This window comes from Centropristis striata, chromosome 6 (assembly GCF_030273125.1).
Source record: "Centropristis striata isolate RG_2023a ecotype Rhode Island chromosome 6, C.striata_1.0, whole genome shotgun sequence".
NCBI lineage: Eukaryota > Metazoa > Chordata > Actinopteri > Perciformes > Serranidae > Centropristis > Centropristis striata.
The window spans coordinates 36,485,092-36,504,977 of record NC_081522.1 but is presented as its reverse complement, the minus strand read 5'-3'; the positions used below and the strand labels follow the sequence as shown (position 1 = coordinate 36,504,977).

At 35.5% G+C, this 19,886-nt stretch overlaps 3 protein-coding genes across 5 annotated transcripts in view; 2 read left to right on the top strand and 1 right to left on the bottom strand.

Moving 5' to 3' along the window:
- The first annotated feature begins 451 nt into the window (after nt 1–451).
- On the top strand, nt 452–8,909 carry lyve1b (lymphatic vessel endothelial hyaluronic receptor 1b). Its single transcript, XM_059335836.1, has 6 exons — nt 452–1,011; nt 2,526–2,688; nt 5,430–5,569; nt 6,421–6,801; nt 7,445–7,523; nt 7,983–8,909. The coding sequence occupies exons 1-6, from the start codon at nt 927–929 to the stop codon at nt 8,152–8,154; spliced, it is 1,020 nt and encodes a 339-aa protein (XP_059191819.1). The 5' UTR covers nt 452–926; the 3' UTR covers nt 8,155–8,909.
- A 1,016-nt stretch (nt 8,910–9,925) lies between these two features.
- Nucleotides 9,926–16,632, top strand: rlig1 (RNA 5'-phosphate and 3'-OH ligase 1). Its single transcript, XM_059336114.1, has 7 exons — nt 9,926–10,148; nt 11,312–11,429; nt 11,505–11,600; nt 11,714–11,830; nt 14,215–14,412; nt 14,822–14,991; nt 16,174–16,632. The coding sequence occupies exons 1-7, from the start codon at nt 10,059–10,061 to the stop codon at nt 16,357–16,359; spliced, it is 975 nt and encodes a 324-aa protein (XP_059192097.1). The 5' UTR covers nt 9,926–10,058; the 3' UTR covers nt 16,360–16,632.
- Nucleotides 16,626–19,886, bottom strand: part of cep290 (centrosomal protein 290) — a 93,487-nt gene continuing 90,226 nt past the window's right edge. For all 3 annotated transcript variants that reach the window (XM_059336110.1, XM_059336111.1, XM_059336112.1), the window contains 2 exons: nt 19,523–19,617; nt 16,626–17,977 (listed from right to left, as the gene is read on the bottom strand). In XM_059336110.1, the coding sequence (XP_059192093.1) occupies nt 17,733–17,977; nt 19,523–19,617 (340 nt within the window). In that variant the 3' untranslated portion in view covers nt 16,626–17,732. The remainder of the gene's footprint in view (nt 17,978–19,522; nt 19,618–19,886) is intronic.

Here is a 19,886-nt window from a genome sequence, read left to right as displayed (position 1 = left end):
TTTGTAGTTTTTTGTAATTTTTTTGTGTGTTTAATGTCTTTTTGTGTGTTTTTTTGTGTGCAAAATGTTGATCCAGTAAGTCACAATGACAAACTAATAATCAGGTGAGGTTGTACAATATTTAAATAAATTTGAATGCATGCATTTACTTCCATTTGAATCTTTCATCATCATTTCTATGGTCACAGTGGGATAAAAGCATCAGAAATGCATGCAAAATGTAAAAAAAAAAATCATCAAATTTAATCACAAAATAAATGTGGAAAATCTTAATTATGTTTTTCATATTATTGATATTTATGCACCTACAGTACCAGGGGCTAATAATAAATAATTTAACATAGAACAGGAGAGATGATGATAGAGTAAAAATGAATCTAAAAAGAGAAAGAGGGAGAGACACAGGAACAACGTGGAGGAAGTTCCCTCTCCGACCTCTGGGAGAGATGCTGGCCAAGCACAATCCACTGAAAACCTCTGCAAATCTATTTTAAAATGCATTTTTTTCATCTATATTTGTCTCAGAAGACACCAGCTTGATAAACAGAGTACAACCTGTTATTTATTCTCCTCAGAACACCAGTTTGAATCTAATATTTCCTGTCGTCCTGCTTTAATATTTCCTGGAAATCCTCAGTTTGTTCTTATTTCTAACTATCTCCGTGTTAAATATGCTGTTTTTGTCATATTGCCTGGATTTGATTCCCAAAACAACAACATTTGGATGAAACAGAGAGAAAGTGGAGGTGGATGTGTGTGTGTGTGTGTGTGTGTTATCTCCTGCAGGGCCATGGAGCAGAGCTGACCCCTCGGCTTCCTGTTTCCTTGTCACATTTCACTTCTTTAGGCTTTTTCCTTTTCTGCACATTTCAACTCGTCAGCTTCAGTCGCTCCACTTATAAACCTATATATTATATAGAAAGGAAATGGCAACATTTTCTCCTTTTTCCCATTTTTTACTTGTGTCTTTTGCAGCTTTTCTGCTCCAGTCTGAATCCAGTCTCAGTAAAGGTGAGTGGCTTTTTTTTTCTGATGTAATTGTTGCACCTATGGAACAAAAAGTGGTTTTATTGTGATTGTTTAATTTGCTGCATGGTGTGAAATAAATTTGAATGCATTCATTTACTTCTTTTTAGATCTTTTATCATCATTTCTCTGGTCACAGTGGGATAAAAGCATAAAAAAGACATGAAAAATGTAAAGTAAAAATAAAAATCTAGCATAACCACAAGTTAAATGTGGAAAATCTGTTATGATTATGTTTTTTTATTATTACTGATTACTGATTTACCCACAGTTCCGGGGGTTAATCTGTGGCCTGTGCACGTCTATACTACAGCAGCCTTTATAGTACAGTATGTACTGTAGATTAAGATACTGGTTTTATTGTGATTGTTTGATTTGCTGCATGGTGCATGTGTTTTTTATTTATGTTTTTGTAAGTTTTTGTAATATTTATGTGTGTTTTGTGGTTTTACATGTGCTTTTGTGGGGGTTTTTGTGTATTTTTTGTGTTTTTGTGTTTTTTGTGTATTTCTTGTGTTTTTGTGTTTTTGATATATGTTTTTGTAATTTTAAAAAAATTGTGTGTTTTATGTTTTTTTGTGTGTGGTTTCTGTATTTTTTTGTGTGGTTTTGTGTGTTTTTTTGTGTTCAAAATGTTGATCCAGTAAGTCAAAATGACGAAATAATAATCAGGTGAGGTTGTACAATATTCAATGAATTTGAATGCATGCATTTACTTCCATTTGGATCTTTCATCAATGTAAAAAAAATAAAAATAAAATCTAAAATACTCACAAGTTAAATGTGGAAAATCTTAATTATGTTTTTTATTATTATTGATGTTAATATACCCACAGTACCAGGGGCTGATCTGTGGCCTGTTTTACACTGTAAAAAATGTTTGTAGAAATTGCACTACATAATGTCAAATTTCATCAAAAATACGGCGTGAAAATTGGAAAATGAATATCACCGTAGTAGACGCATTTTATTACCGTAAATCAAGGAATAGTCCAAAACTTTTAAACAGTTTTTTCATGTAAAATTAAAGGAGAAATACCATAATGTCACAAGGACACAATTACCCTAAAAAATAAAAGGACTACTCAGTCTAAATTACAGTTTTTTCTGATATGACCATTTAATTTCACAGTAGAAAACCCACTCATTGTATTTTTTACGGTAAAGTTCTGTCAACAACAGCTTTTTTTTTACTGTAAATTAAACAATTTTTACAGTGTATACTACAGCAGGCTTTATAGTACAGTATGTACTGTAGATTAAAATGATCTATGAAATGAGAATATAAACTCAAATCATGGTGCTTTTTAAAGGACAGTAACCCTATTATACAATGTGGTCCTTTACATTTGCACGGCTTCATATTTTGCACATAGTTTATATTATTTATTGCTGTAGCAGAACTCTTTATAAGCCATGACATGCTGAAGTTGCTGCATGCTTATTAAATGTGCATTTCCTTGTTTTTTTTTTTGTTGTTTTTTGCAAAATGTCTGCAGTCCCTCAAAGTGGTGGAGCTGCAGGAGTTTTCCTGCTGATCGAAGGAGGAAAATACACGTTTAACTTCAGCGCCGGCAGAGACGCCTGTTTCTATCTGAACCTCAGCATCGCATCCAGAGACCAGATGGAGCGAGCGCTGCAGCGAGGACTGGAGACCTGCAAGTACGAACATCTGCTTCTAGCTTTATAGCAGTAACATTAATCCAGCAATCAATAATTGTATTTATGGCAAGAACATCATATCATAAAGACCCAAGCATGTCTTTGTGTGATCTCTTAGTAAATATAACGGTTCAGTTTGTTGTGAATAGCTGCTGTTTTAAGGTAACATGGTTAACATTGTGAAACAAACTACTTGGTTAGGTTTTATATAACGTATTTCACATATACAGTAGAACTCCTGAAGACCTGTAAACAGACTCTGATGTGTAAAATCAGTGGAGATCTTATTTGTCCCCAGTTGAATGCGACAGATGGACTTTGTTAATTTGTGCAAATTCCTTCAACCATTACTAAATATTAATATGATCAGTTGTTTAATAATCAGAGTTACTAATCAGAGTTCCAAATTGATAGTTTAGTAACTTTATGAGACTGACTTTTGTTGAACTGGCTCTCTTTTCTCTGATAATTATTATTGCTTCTGATAGCCATCTAAACACATTTTTGAACCATGAAGTGTTGCTCAGGTTGGAGGCATATAATTTCCAGACACGTGCAGAGAATCAGGGCTGGATGGTGTCCTGAGCTGTGTCCCTTTAACTCCTGTTGGTTGAGGAGAGGCGTGGTGCTTTGGTAAAGTGTGCAGAAGACAGAACATGACAACCTGTTCTCACTCTCATCTGATGCTGCAGATCAGATCAGATATCTGATGTTTAGTGTCTGTACGAGATGCACCAGGCCTTTCATCCACTCCAATATAAACACAACCACGGCAACGTAATATAAAGAGGTCTTCTTGAAAGTTGGTGCATGGGTTAACCCATTTAACCCATTGAAGCCGGGAAAGCATTACCGCATTTCTACCATTAAGGCCGGGAAAGCGGATATGTCGTTTTGTAGTTTTTTCCAACTATTTTTGGTCTCTTGGCCAATGAAATGCATCAGAATACATGTGGGAGAAATCATCACCAAAAAAAGACACAAAATGACCAAAAAAAGACACAAAATGACAAAAAAAAGACACAAAATGACCAAAAAAAGACACAAAATTACAAAAAAAAAAAGACACAATATGATCGAAATAGCAGAGGGAGCTCAGATATAACAGCTATAAGCTCTCAAATACTTTTTTCATTTAATTTCTATCTGCTACAGAGGCTGAAAAATCTATTATTTAGTAGGAAATTTTGACATTTCTGTTGAATTTCCAGAAAGACTTCAGGTTTTAGGGGCTTATTTTAAAATCACCCAGAGGTTTGACAGGCATTTTTTCCAGCCGTTTTAGGCCTAAATGGGTTAAACAAACTGCGGACCAGGGGTGCCAAATGTCAGAGTTGTTCTTTTAATCTTCCTGTTAATCAATCAAATCACATGATTCTTCACATGATGCTGTCACAACGTAAAACCTTCAGCAGTTTGTTTCCTGCTGTCAGCTTCCTTCTAAAGTTCTGGCTTGAAACTCCAGGCCAAAACCAGAGATAAGGTCAAATATAAAATACAGAAGTAGATGTTCTCCTCATTTTATCTCTTATACAGTCGTAAAAAAAATATTAGACCACTGTTGTTTTCTTCAATTTCTTGTTCATTTTAATGCCTGGTACAACTAAAGGCATATTTGTTTGGACAAATATAATGATAACAACAAAAATAGCTCATGAGAGTTTCATTTTAGAGCTGATATCTAGACATTTTCCATGGGATCAGAAAACTGAGCAGCGACTCCTTGGAGTGTCTGTTAGTCCAACCAAACACTGAACAAGACATTTTAATGAACAATACATTCAAATAAACTGTCATTAAGTGAAAATACAGTGAAAGAGTCAAAGTTGTAAAACCAAACCGGTAAATTTCCTTTTCTATATCTATATAACGTTATATATAACTTAATTGACACGTTGCCGTGGATACGCATTGTTCTGCTTCTCTCCTGATGACGGCTCGCCTTGTTAGTGACTTGTCAATCAAAGGTAGCCCCGCCCCAAATCATACGATTCTTTATCTTCTATTTCCTTCAAATTGAACCATTATTTGAACTATTAACATCAAATTGTCTTGAAGAATATTTTTTACTAGTGATTGAGACCATAGTGTTGTCCTAAAAAAATATTTGAGGTAATAAATCAAGTGAGAAGTTTTCTCATGTTGTATTGAAATGAATGGACCTAAAAACTTCTGCAGCCAAACTTAGCGCCCCCTGCTGGAATTTTTGGTAGAATGCAGCTTAAGGCGCTTCCTGGTTTGCCTCCCTGCTCAGACCTGGAGGTTGCCGCCTGGTGTAATTATACAAAGATTTACTAAATGTGTGCAGAAATGAGAAAACACACATGCACAGCACTTTGCCTCTGCCTAGCATGTAACAGGAGTGAAAACTTTGTATGTAACAAGCAGAAATAGACAAATCGACTCAACATGTCAAGAACGGTTCCTGCAGCATCTGTATCCAACAGGTTCTGCAGCACGACACGAAAAATTACCCTGCAGAAATCATGTAACTGATCCATAATTTGTTCATAAACAAGCAAGTCTCTTGCTGTTCCTTTGCTTTATCTGATGATTTGTTGTTGGAGCTGCAGGATTAAGTCTGTTTAATGTCCGTTACAAGTGATTCAGACGCTTGTGAAGATGTCCTCCTCCTCCGGGGAACATCTGAGTGACATCATGCTGCTGATTTAAATGAGTTAAAGCTGAAACACATCTTTAAAATCAATGCATTCATCTAATTATCTGCACTTTATTTACAGATTTGGCTGGATAGCAGAACAGATCGCAGTCATCCCGCGACTCACAGCCGACAAAAACTGTGGAAAGAGTAAAACGGGCGTGGTGACGTGGGCGGCAGGCCTTCAGCAGAAGTTTGGTGTCTACTGCTTCAATGCATCAGGTATTTAATTTAACCCTTTGATGCACAATATACTGACCCCTTCTAATGCACAACATGGGTCAAAAATGACCCTCAATCATTCCCCATGTTTTTAATATAATATTGTTATTTAATATAATATTGTTATTTTATGCTGCTGTGTGTTTCTGTGCTCTATCTTTTGATATCAACTTATTTTATGATTGAATATTCCAAGTATTCTTTAAATATCTTGTTTTTGATAACAACAGATCATTATTTCCATTTTGCCTCTCATACTTTATGAAGAAAAAAAGTTTGTGTTATTACACTTAGCCAAGAAGTTAGCTACGTAGTTAGCTTAGCAAGCTACTTAGCCAAGAAGGTAGCTAAGTAGTTAGCTTAGCAAGCTACTTAGCTAAATACTTAGCCAAGAAGTTAGCTAAGTAGTTTATTTTTCCCCACAACATTTTTATTGAATTTTACACATTTATAGACAGTAGTGGTACATGATCACCAAGTTACATTTCTCATAAAAAAGAGACATCACATTTCACATATTCCACATAACACAAGTGAAGTAGTTAGCTTAGCAAGCTAATTAGCTGATTAGCCAAGAAGTTAGCTAAGTAGTTAGCTTAACAAGCTTCTTAGCTAAAAAGTGAATATGAAACATGAAATTAGGATGTATGATGATCAAAAACAAACTAATTGAGGAAAACCTGGAATACTGAATGATGAAAATAATTTATTGCAAAGATATAGAATATAAAAACGTTGTCGGGTCACTTTAGACCCATGTTGTGCATCAAAGGGTTAATTATGGTGATTTACTGCACTGTGCACTTTGTATCCGACTGGAATATAAACTTTTGTTCGTCTCCTACGTGCAGATTTAGAGGAAAGCAGCTCCACAGCGAGCCCACAGAGCTCCACCCTGACTGCAGCGACTCAAACATCAACAGCAGCTGCAACATCGATCAGATCGACAACGTTTCCACCTTCAAAGACGACTAAAACACCTGAGCGGACGTCTTTCACCTCAGCTTTTAATCTTCTGATCAGGACGACACGTTCAACAAGGATTTCCACCTCTACCTCCCCGACTCAGAAGTCTTTCTCCACTTATATTCCCACTTCTCCTTCTCACTTTCCCACCTCAAAATCTGTCGCCAGTTTCACCGTTTCTCCGTCTCCTCACACCTCCAGTTTCTCTGTTTCCTCTGAGTCAGAGGCGCCTCGGCCCACCGGCTCCACCAAACCTCCTCTGGGAGGTACGGCCTTCTTCTTGCATTTAAAAATTCACATTTGATGCAATTATGATGCTCTGTTGTGTCATTTTCCCCAAGAAAATGCTGAATTATTTGCTTTGTTTACTGTTTTTTTGCTGTGGAATTAAATTTCAGCAACCAGTTTACAGCTATTAAAAAGACATTTTATTCCCGTAGTAAATATTGTATTGTTATGATTTGTTTTTCCCCATTTTACAGTAATTCAAATCTATCCTTTACTGAATTAAATTCTGACCCCAAAGTTTAAAGCTGAAATAATACAATTTTGGCCACTAGGGGGCGGAAAAACACCACAACGAGCTGATGGAGTGGAAATTATTTTGTCAGAATGGATACAGGCCAATACTGATTAATGTCAGAAACAAATGATCGAATTATGTAAAAAAAAAAAAAAAAAAATACTAATTAACAATTGTTGGGGGGGGGGGGGGGGGGGGGGGGGGGAAATCTATGAATGTAAAAAACACAAATTAACAATTAATGTTAAAAAAAGAAAAGAAATGTATTAAAAAAGAAAAAACAAATTATCGATTAATGCAAAAAACAAAAAAAGAAGCTTTATAGCTTTATAATACAAATTAGTTATTGTCTTAATCATTAATAAACTTATTTTATTTATTCCCAGATGTCCCGACAGCTCTCATCATCCTGTCTGTCATCCTGCTGCTGCTGACGGCCGCCGGAGTCGTCTGGTACTACAAACTGTGAGTCTTTCCTCTCGATAAAACATGTATGAAAAAATAAAATATCAATCCCAATCCCAATCTTTTTTGGGTAATTTTGTGTCTTTTAATAATTTTGTGTCTTTTTTAATAATTCTGTGTCTTTTTTGGTCATTTTGTTTCTTTTTTAAGTAATTTTGTTTTTTTTGTGTCATTTTGTGTCTTTTTTGTGTCATTTTGTGTCTTTTTTTATATAATTGTGTGTCTTTTTTGGTAATTCTGTGCATTTTTTTTGTCTTTTTTGTCTTTTCTTGTAATTTTGTGTCTTTTTTGCTAATTTTGTGTCTTTTTTATAGTAATTTTGTGTTTTTGTCATTTTGATACTGCATCCAGTGGCTACTTTGGATACATTTTCTCTTAAGTTGTATCTTTTATTTAATATACTTTAATTGTTTATTATGTTTCTAATGGGATTTTTTTTGTTCCGTTTTGTTGAAAAAGGAATATTTTCACCTTCTGCTTGGTGGCGCAGCAGAAGGACGAGACAGAAACGGAGATGTGGAAGCAGGCAGACAGCGAGACGGAGCTGCAGGACGGCGAGGAGGAGGAGCCGGACAGGAAGTACTCCAGTGACATCACGCTGTGTGTGAACCCAGACATCAAAACAAACTAGTTTTATGAAACATCTGTGTACAGTTTTCTAAAGTGGACGGCCACCAGGCGACCCTATAAACATTAGCAAATGTGTTAAATACTTCTCTATAAACTCCTCAGTGGCATTGTAAATCCAACCATGCATTTTACATCTTTTTTTCTGCTTTTAAGGTTAAAATTTAGGTTTTATTCAGTGTGTGTGAGCATGTCATTTACCCCAAGTATCTTCTTTATAATTGTATAATAAATGCACTTAGTTTTTGGTGAAATTGCTATAAAATGTGAAGTTTGTTAGCAGCATAATGTCCAAATATTAGAAAAATCACTGTAAGGAAATAACATTTTTAACAAGATAAGTCAGTCAATAATTTACCCATACAATTATAAATATCAGAATAATGTTTCTATTTAATTAAACAACATTCTGTGCAATGGTTGAATTATTATGACACTTTATATTTCTGCTCCATTATATTTAGCTGACAGCTTTAGTTACTTTCTGATCGAAATTTAACATAAAACCATTTAAAATTATTATGCATTTTTATTATAAAACCACATAACAGTATATTGAGTACTTTAACCTTTAAAAAAATAAAATGCTGCTTACATAAATGCATCAATAATAATAATAATCCAATAATATATTTTGAACATATGAAACAATCTGAGTGGGTTCATTCTGCATGACAAGAACTTTTACTTTTGATACTTTAAGTACATTTTCTGATACTTTTGTACTTTTACTTCAGTAAGTTTTGAATGCAGGACTTTTACTGTAGTGGAGTAATTTCACAGGGTAGTATTCGTACTTTTACTGAAGTAAAGGATCTGATTACATCTTTCATCTCTTGTTATGCTTTAATATAGTTATTAATTCCTGTTGTGGTTATACATGTCCATAAATTAGTTTATTATAATTTCTTTCATTGTAAAAGTGCACATACATTTTATGGTATTTTCCTCCAAACATACCGCTTCTCAGGCTGAAATGTAGCAGTAAGTTTACCCCCAAATATGTTCTTTATCATATTTTAATATGCTTACATGCTATAAAACGCGAGTTTTTAGCAGCATAATTCCTGATTACTTAAGTACCTTATTACATTTACTCAAGTACTTTATTTAACTTAATCTCTGAGCGACTTCACTTGAGTAATTCCAGTTTTGTTGCTTTATACTCCGTTACATTTCAGAGGCAATAACAGAACTTGAAAAAATTGGTTTCTCGTTAATTTCCAGCTTTGGATTGTTCATACAAAAATATTATGAACTTATAAAATATATTATAGATTAAGCCACACAGCAGTATACAAAGTAGTTAAAATGATTGATAACAGCTTCAACATGAAAGTGATTGACACATTAATGCATCAATAATTATAATCCAGTAATATAATGATAATAATAATAATAATAATAATAATAACAATAATAATAAAATTATATCCATACAACTCTTAGTACTCTTGGTATACTTTTTAAAAATTATTTTACTTGATTAAACAATTAAATATATGACATTAACTTGCATTTCCACACTGTTGTAATGCAAGAGATCTGAGAGTTTCCTCCCTTTAAAAAAACAAACAAAAAAAAAACAGCTAAATAAATGTACAAACAATTTTATGAAGGGGTCTTTAAATGCTGTTTAAATTCAGGGAATGTTATTTATTAAAAAAGTTACTTAAAGTTGAGTTTATTTGATTTAGAGAGATTCTCATCCACACCGCATAGTGGCGCTAATGAGCAGTTTACTGTCTGCAGACACACAAAACCGACGAAGAAGAAGAAGCTCGTCACGTTACCGGAAGTCTCCTCCATGCGAAAATCACACACACACCGTGGAGATTTGTGCTGTTTTCAGAGATAAACGTGAACTTTACTGTACGGTGCCATTTTAATATTAATAAATAAATAAAAATGAGGCGCCTGGGCTCCGTTCAGCAGAAGATACCGTGTGTTTTTCTCACGGAGGTGAAAGAAGAACAGTCCAGAAAACGGGACGGACAGGTGAGAAAAACTGACACCAGCATCATTTATAAACTACAAACAGCTGCAACGAGCTTCATTAATAAACTACAAACAGCTGCAACCAGCTTCATTAATAAACTACAAACAGCTGCAACCAGCTTCATTAATAAACTACAAACAGCTGCAACCAGCTTCATTAATACACTACAACCAGCTTCATTAATGAACTGCAACAAGCTGCTGATGCTTCATTTATATACTGCAACCAGCTGCTGATGCTGCATTAATAAACTACAACCAGCTGCTAATGCTGCATTAATAAACTACAACCAGCTGCTGATGCTGCATTAATAAACTACAACCAGCTGCTGATGCTGCATTAATAAACTACAACCAGCTGCTGATGCTGCATTAATAAACTACAACCAGCTGCTGATGCTGCATTAATAAACTACAACCAGCTGCTGATGCTGCATTAATAAACTACAACTAGCTGCTGATGCTGCAGCTTCATTTATAAACTGCAACTAGCTGCTGATGCTGCAGCTTCATTAATAAACTACAGCTAGCTGCTGATGCTGCAGCTTCATTAATAAACTACAACCAGCTGCTGATGCTGCAGCTTTATTATTTAACTACAACCAGCTGCTGATGCTTCATTAATAAACTACAACCAGCTGCTGATGCTGCAGCTTTATTATTTAACTACAACCAGCTGCTGATGCTTCATTAATAAACTACAACCAGCTGCTGATGCTTCATTAATAAACTACAACCAGCTGCTGATGCTGCAGCTTCATTTATAAACTACAACCAGCTGCTGATGCTTCATTAATAAACTACAACCAGCTGCTGATGCTTCATTAATAAACTACAACCAGCTGATGATGCTGCAGCTTTTTTTAGTTTTTAAATGAAGCTGCTGATGCAGCAGCATGAAGCAGAGTGGACATTATCACTGTTGGATAAATAAACATATCCTTTTTATTATTATTATTATTGTTTGTTTAAAAGTAGCGCAATAAAAATATAGATGTTTTCCCTAACATGATGAATAATCGTGATTAATAATCGTGATTACAATATTGATCAAAATAATCGTGATTATCATTTTGGTCATCATCGTGCAGCCCTGGCTATCATCAAATATCAGTTGTATTATCTAACACTAGCAGCAGTTAATCTTGTGTGTCTCTCTTCAGCAATTCCAGGTTGTTGCCACAGAAACCGTGAACCCCGTGGCTCTGGAGGCCAACATTGACTGTGCTCTCGCCACAGAAAAAATAGACGGAACCTGCTGTTATGTTACAGTTTACAAAGGTGAGTATTTCTAACATAAATCAGTTAATTTTCTTGCCGTGAAGAGGACTAAACCTCATAATGTTCCTCCTGCAGGGCAGCCTCACCTCTGGGCTCGACTCGACAGGAAACCAAACAAACAGGCGGAGAAAAGGTTCAAGAAGTACCAGCACGCTCACCGCAGCTGCAAAGGTATTTCAGCTTCACTTAGACGAGTTTATATCAGAATTTATGTCCAGTACTTTTGTGCATTGCATGTTTTATTTCTGCAGGAAGGTTTGACAGATCTTCTTGTTCTTCTTCAGGTTTCACGTGGAACGTGGAGGAGGATTTTAAGTCGGTTCCAGAGTCGTGGATCCCTGCACACAGAGTTAAACATCTCAACGGGCAGCCAGTCCCTGATGAACACGGACACATTCCAGGTCCTGAAGCTTATTCATCATGTAAAATACAGATATTAAATTATTATACAATTATTCAGATTTACTGCCATTCAAGGTTATAATCGTTTTGGATTTGTCTTTAGTTTTAGTTTTAATTTCGTTGTGATTTTTTTCTTTTCAAATTTAGTTCGTTTTAATGAGTTTTTAGAGTGAGTTTGCTGGTTTTAATTAGTTGGTTTTTTGGGGGGGAAAATGCTGAATTTTAGTTTAGTTTTTATTAGTTTTAGTTTTTTCTGTAATGGGGTATTTGTTGGGTGCGAGATTCAAAAAAGTCCCAATAAATGTTTCCTTTATTTCCTTTGTCTGATCCATCTCAGCCCCAATAAGTTTATTAAGTCATAAAACCAGATAGATGAAATAGATTTCATATCAACCAAAAAGGTTTACGTATGTAAAAAGTTGACAAAGACTAAAACGAAGGACATTTTCACTATAATGTAGTTAGTTTTAGTTAGTTAGTTTTGTAACCACAAAATACAGTTATAGTTAGTTATTGTTTTTTTAAAAACTTTTCGTTATTTCGTTTTTGTTCACTATAATAACCTTGCTGCCATTGCAGGCTGCATTGGTTTCGCCTCATGCTCGATTAAATCTAAAGTGATCGTTCTAATTGTTCAGTGTGGGAATAAAACTCCCAAACACTAACAACATTAAATTAAGCAACAGCTGCATTTAATTTAATAAAACACATTGATCTCAGGCTGCAGCCAGAACAGTGTCAGCTGCTGCAGGAAATGGATAAATGAACAGCCCATAAGTGCTTCAGTATAACTAGAATTTGGAATTTAATAACATCTATTTATTATTTACTTGCCTGATGAAGCAAAATGTAACAAAATACTAGATTGTTTATAAGTTAAACAGTGTTCAGGAGCTTTTTTGCAACTGTTATCAATAAATAGGAGATAAGGTAAGATATTCCTTTATTAGTCTCACACAGGGACATTTCCAGTGTTACAGCAGCAAAAATAGAAAGAAGCATCAATAAAATTACAATAAATAATGAACAAGCAATATTATGAATACATATAAAAGTATTAACAATTTAAACAAGAAGAAACGTAAACATTTGGAACTATATAGACTGACTCAACAGTTGATATTCCACTTTTATTTATATTGCACAGTGGGAGGTTGATATACCTGACTGAAGTATTGGAGGTGGGTAGATATATAGATGGATGGATGGATGGGTAGATATATGGATGGATGGGTAGATATATGGATGGATGGATGGATGGGTAGATATATGGATGGATGGATGGGTAGATATATGGATGGATGGGTAGATATATGGATGGATGGATGGATGGGTAGATATATGGATGGATGGGTAGATATATAGATGGATGGATGGATGGGTAGATATATGGATGGATGGATGGATGGGTAGATATATGGATGGATGGATGGATGGGTAGATATATAGATGGATGGATGGATGGGTAGATATATAGATGGATGGATGGATGGGTAGATATATGGATGGATGGATGGATGGGTAGATATATATATGGATGGATGGATGGGTAGATATATAGATGGATGGATGGATGGATGGATGGGTAGATATATGGATGGATGGATGGATGGGTAGATATATAGATGAATGGATGGATGGGTAGATATATATATGGATGGATGGATGGATGGGTAGATATATAGATGGATGGATGGATGGATGGATGGATGGATGGGTAGATATATAGGTGGATGGATGGATGGGTAGATATATAGGTGGATGGATGGATGGATGGGTAGATAGATATATAGGTGGATGGATGGATGGATGGGTAGATAGATATATAGGTGGATGGATGGATGGTAGATATGTAGGTAGGTGGATGGATGGATGGATGGATGGGTAGATATATAGATGGATGGATGGATGGATGGGTAGATATATAGATGGATGGATGGATGGATGGATGGGTAGATATATAGATGGATGGATGGATGGATGGGTAGATATATAGATGGATGGATGGATGGGTAGATATATAGATGGATGGATGGATGGATGGATGGATGGATGGATGGGTAGATATATGGATGGATGGATGGATGGGTAGATATATAGATGGATGGATGGATGGATGGGTTGATATATAGATGGATGGGTTGATATATAGATGGATGGATGGATGGATGGGTAGATATATAGATGGATGGATGGATGGGTAGATATATAGATGGATGGATGGGTAGATGGGCAGAGAGAAATGACTGTGTTATATGGGTTGTTTATTATTTATTACAGGTTTTGTTTTCATGGGTGAAATAAAATTATAAACGTTTTTGGATCACAAAAAGGAAAACAGGAAGATTCCTGATGTGTCTTGCTGTGTCCCTGGTATGTTCAGGCTGGGTTCCTGTGGAGAAGGAGAACAAACAGTACTGCTGGCACTCCTCCGTGGTGGACCCAGAGCTCGGGGTGGTTCTGCTCCTCCGGCCCAGCGCCGACCATGGAGACGTGTTAGAAGTGGCAGCGGTCCCGCTGGCCGAGCTCCTGGAACAAACTCTGGAGCTCATCGGAACCAACGTCAACGGGAACCCCTACGGTAATGATGCTCCGTATCTTTTGATTTCATGTCATTTAACCCTCTGGAGTATCTGGCTATTTTGTCCAATTTTGTACTAAAGGTACATTTGTTTGGACAAATATAATGATAACAACAAAAATAGCTCATAAGAGTTTAATCTAAGAGCTGATATCTAGACATTTTCCATGGTTTTCTTGATAATAACCAAAATCATTATCAAGAAAACCATAGAAAATGGCTAGAAATTGAAGAAAAACAATGGTTTATTAATAATTTTTCCCATGACTGTATAATGGCAATAATATAGTTTGTCCGTAATGAAATTGAATGCCTTTTGTTTTACGGAGACATTTACACTCTAGAAAATGATTACAGACGCACTGATTTATAGTTATAGAAGTATAATTATTATTCTAATTGTCTCCAGGCCTGGGCAGTAAGAAGCAGCCTGTGCACTGCCTGGTGTCTCACGGGAGTGTCCGGATCAGAAACCCTCCTCCGGTGGACTTCCAGCAGCTCTGCTCCTGGTTCCAGGAGAGTCCCGAGGGCCGAGTGGAGGGCATCGTCTGGCACTGCAACGACGGCACGCTCATCAAGGTTCAACTATTAACTATTAACACTTTATAAACCTTCTGAACCCCAGGAACAAAAATACATTGACTATCATAGAAAGAAACAGAAAAAACAGGCATTATCTTTGCAATTTGAACTTGAATGGATCATTGGTTATGAAAGTTTCTATTAGAAAAAGAATGCATTTGTGTCAAAATCACTACGTCTCGTTTAAAACGTGTCCAATAAAAACAAAGTGTTTGCACTAACCAGATCCTGTTAAAAACATTAAATTCTGCTCCTCAGAGACACCGAAGACATGATTGATTCTGCTGAGACCAACGGTCACATGACAAATATTCACTGAGAATCTGTTTACACAGAGCTGAGAGGAGAGGACAGGAGAGGCTGTTTACACAGAGCTGAGAGGAGAGGACAGGAGAGGCTGTTTACACAGAGCAGAGCAGAGAGGAGAGGACAGGAGAGACTGGAAACATGACAATACTTCATTATGTACAATATGTAGAAATTCATTTTTTCCCCCAATGTTCGTAACACTTTGAGGCACTTACAAAAGTGTTGTATATTTAAATTCACAGCTATAGTATGACTTTTTTTTTTGAGAGGGTCATTTTGGCTGTGCCATAACATGGTGTTTTCTGTCATTTTTGGCCACATTATGCTCTAATATGTATCAACAGACTGTAATTGACCAATTTTAAGCATTTTTAGGCATTTTAAATTGTTACCATTTTTGAGGGGTCATTTTTGGACATCCCATAATATGATGAATTTTAAATTATACTTTTGCATGTATCAGAAGATCATAATCCCCCCGCCCCCATTATTGTGTATTTTTATTCCAATTAAAACAATAAGAAAAATTCAACTTTTTAAAAATGATTTTTGTCATTCTGTGTTATTCTGCACACAGACATGTTTGAATAGTTCCCACTTCTAGCCAGCTAGAAATAGATCTAATCTAGCTAAATAGACTTAATAGATTTTATATATATATATATATATATATATATATATATATTTTATATATTGCAGTGAAGTACAATGTTGCAGTAATTAAAACGTTAGGAGCAAAAAATGCTCTGAAACGGCTTGTTGGGGTTCAGAGGATTAAGACACATTTTTTAGAATAAGAAGGTTTCCAACACTTTATGAGATGTGTTTTTATAACAAATGAAAATATAAATATATGAAACGTGTTGTCAGGTTCATCGTCATCACCTGGGCCTGAGGTGGCCGGACGGAGAAACGTTCCTCGGGGAACGCTCGGTGGTCGTTAACGTCGACGGGACGCTTGAAGAATACAACAACAGCAAAGACTTGTTCACATCGTTCTCCAGACTGAAGGGACAGATCCTCGGCCGGCTGCAGGACGTCCACTTTGACTCCTAAATCAGTCGGAGTTGATGAAACTTTCCCTTTTTTTTTGTGACTGTGAGGATTTGTCACTTTGACGACAGCTGCCAGGTATTCTTGCCAATAATTCCAGATTTTAAGGCTCGAAAAACAGTTTGACGTTTGCTTTGTGAACAGCTTTACTGTAAAAAAAAAAAGACCAACTGGACATTTATTTAGCAACTGAAGTTGTTCAAAATGTTCCATTAATATCCTGTAAATATTGTATGTTTACTGCTAAATGAAGAATAAATGACAAGTATTTAAACATTTATTTTCCACAGTTTTGACTGGTATAAAAGCAGCTTTATTGACAAATATAACACATCAGAACTGTACAAATATAAAGAAATAAATATGCTACATACAGCAGTGAGTTACATCACCAAACCAAGAGCTGAGTATTAACAAAAATAGCTGCCTTATGGAGGCAGAAAACGACTTTAATTTAAAGCTGCATTACCTTAAAAAAACACGAGTGGACAGTGTTACTTTATCCATGTTGAGACGGAGCACAAAGACGTCTTTGATTCCCCAAAACTTTAGTAAAAATAAAACCAAAACTATCTGCATGGCTAAAAAAACCCAAGTACTTTTAACCCGCTAAATTGTGATTTCATTTCTTGTAAAACATTTTCTATTAAAAACAAAACCGAGATTAAGGACAGAGCTTACTTTATAAATGAGAAAAAATAGGTCATAAGAGCTGAAAAACAACAACAATTTTTAAACCGCAAAACAGATCAATAAAAGTGACTTTTTAAGCTCTTATGACTTTCATTTTATTCCCAAACTAGTGACCTGGATTTCCATTCCAATGACTAGAAATATAAAGTTTACACAGAGCAGAGAGGAGAGGACAGGAGAGGCTGCAAGTAAAGGTAGAAGCATATGGAGACCCATTTTTTCCCATTAATGGCAAAGAAAAGTGTTGTATTTAAATTCAATTTTGTTTCAACTTTAAAAATAACATATAAGAGATCTTTTTTTTATGATTCATGTCATTATAACTGTACTTATTCTGTACAAAGACATGCAAAACAGATTGATAAAAGTTACTTTTTAACTCTTATGACATGGTTTTTATTCCCACACTCGTGACCTGAATTTCCATTCCAATAACTAGAAAAATAAACCTTTGAATCTAAAGATGTTTTCTTTTTTATGATCCTTTTCACATTTTAGCATCCAAAGATTAACGTTTTTGATGACTGCCTAAAAAAAACAACACCATCTCGACTGATTAGACATTTCTCGACTCATTTTTGTTGACACCCAGCACTAAAGATCTAGACTGAAAATCACCTGAAAAGTTCTGCAGCCAGGTAAACATTCAGGTGTGGTTTTCTCTTAAAGGCACAGTAACCTGATTAGCTGATGGAGACGCTGGGCAGTTCAGCCTGGACACCGAGGCGAGCACAGACCTTCTTCAGCTGCTCCTCCAGCAGAACGTTCTTCTTCACCTCTAAATTGTAGTTGTACTTCAAGTCTTCGATCTCCTCAAAGAAAGCCGGGTCGAAGCTCTCCAGCTCCTTCTTCAGCCTTTTCACCTCAGCTTGAAGTTTAGTTTTGTCCGTCTGGGCAGCCTGCAGCAGGTGTTTGAGCTTCCCGTAGTCTGAGAACACAACAGGAGAGTAGAGAGAGTAAATATCGTCACCCTGTTAAAATAATCCCCTAAGTCATTTTTTCAAGTTTTGCAGGAAACACAAAAAACTTCACCAAAAGTGTAACATATGACATTCATTGATCATTTCAGTCAAAAAGGATGTAACTAAGGATGGCTATTGGCATAGTAATAACACTAGGGCTGGGCGATATGGCCCTAAAAGAATATCACGATATTTCAGGCTATTTTTGCGATAACAATATTCTTTTTTTTTTTTTTTTCAACAATATTTTTTATTGAAGTTTCAACTGCATATCAAACTTTATGTCGAATATACAAACATTTTCATTTATATCCCCTCGAACATACATTCATTCACACAAAGAAAATGAGTAAATAAAATGGACAGTGACAACAAACATTAAACTAATGCAAAATAAGTACTAAAATGAAATAAATAAGACTAAAGTGGAGCAAAAAAGATAACAATATTCTTGACGATATTAGGAAATACTTAAAAAGATATAGAAAATGTTTTTTTTAGTCTGTATAAATAAATAAAAATCTAAAATGTAGTATGAAGTGCAAATCGCAACAGTTGCCAAATACAAAAAAATTACTCTTGACTCTTGAGTATGAGCAAATAATAAAAATAACTATTTAGGGCTTCCGGGGGCATATTTTAATGGAATTTTGTAAAGGAGAATAAAGGTTCTTGTATGTTTCATTTAAGGCATCTTATTTTGACAGTCTTCTTGTCAATTCTGGTGGTGGATTCTCTTAATACACTGTGCTCTTATTTTGAAAGCTGCATGTGTTTAGCGACAGAGAGTAAGTAGCTTTTTGTGATTAAAACCACTTTAACCACTACATCAATAAGTAAGAACGTTGCCAATATCATGATATGCATTTTTTTAACCATAAAAAAAATATACCAATATTATTGTGAACGATACGATATGGCACAGCCCTAAATAACACTGTGTGTAAATTATGTAACTTAAGAGAAATAAATGACTTAGGCTATTTTTTGAACATGCCTTTGTGACTTAAGCAAGATATGGTAACACTTTATTTTGAAGGTGTCACACAAACCTGTCAGAAACATGACATGACAAGTATCATGAGCATTAATGTTACTTCAAAGTGTCATTAATGTTCATGACACATCCCATGTCATGTTTATGACACGCTCATGTCACTCTTATGTAGACACCTTCAAAATAAAGTGTTACCATATCTTGCTTAAGTCACAAAGGCATGTTCAAAAAATTCCCTAAGTCACATTTTATTTTGACTTAGGCATAATAAATCCGCTTAAGTCACACACTTGACATAGGTCATTATCTTAAAGGGCTAAAATCACATGATCTGATCAACTGAGGATGTAGGCGATTTTACCATAGGTGGCTATGAGGAGATGATTTAGGCAAAAAAATATTTTTTGACAAATGACTTAGGCGATTATTATTATTATTTTAACAGTGTGACGATATATATCTGCAGGAGCGTCATGTTCAGGGAAACAACCGACAGAGTGTTTGGGAGTCTCACCTTGTTTGGAAGACGTTTCACCGTATCGCTCGCTGTACTCGTTCAGCCGTTGTTTCAGCTCTGAGTTCTCCTTCTGGAGCTCAGTGTTGACCAATCTGAAGACGAGAGGAGACAGCAGAAGGAGGTTTTTATTAAAATGTGTTTCACAGGATGGAAACTGTTCTACTGTGTTTTTTTTTAACATGCTGTGATATGGTGTTTTATGGCATTTTTGGACACATTTCACGTTTTGGACATCCATAATATGATATTTTTCTTTCATTTCTGGCCATATTATGCTCTAATGTTTTAAAATTTGACCATTTTTGACCAAAAACGACATACTATAGTATGACTTTTTTTTTGAGAGGGTCATTTTTGGACA

Excerpts from the sequence above, each read along its gene's own strand:
- lyve1b (XM_059335836.1), top strand. The coding sequence starts at position 927 with ATGGCAACATTTTCTCCTTTTTCCCATTTTTTACTTGTGTCTTTTGCA. Across the intron at positions 6,802-7,444 it reads CACCAAACCTCCTCTGGGAG|ATGTCCCGACAGCTCTCATC; the intron begins GTACGGCCTTCT and ends ATTTATTCCCAG. Across the intron at positions 7,524-7,982 it reads GTCGTCTGGTACTACAAACT|GAATATTTTCACCTTCTGCT; the intron begins GTGAGTCTTTCC and ends TTGTTGAAAAAG.
- rlig1 (XM_059336114.1), top strand. The coding sequence starts at position 10,059 with ATGAGGCGCCTGGGCTCCGTTCAGCAGAAGATACCGTGTGTTTTTCTC. Across the intron at positions 11,601-11,713 it reads CGCTCACCGCAGCTGCAAAG|GTTTCACGTGGAACGTGGAG; the intron begins GTATTTCAGCTT and ends GTTCTTCTTCAG. Across the intron at positions 14,413-14,821 it reads CGTCAACGGGAACCCCTACG|GCCTGGGCAGTAAGAAGCAG; the intron begins GTAATGATGCTC and ends AATTGTCTCCAG.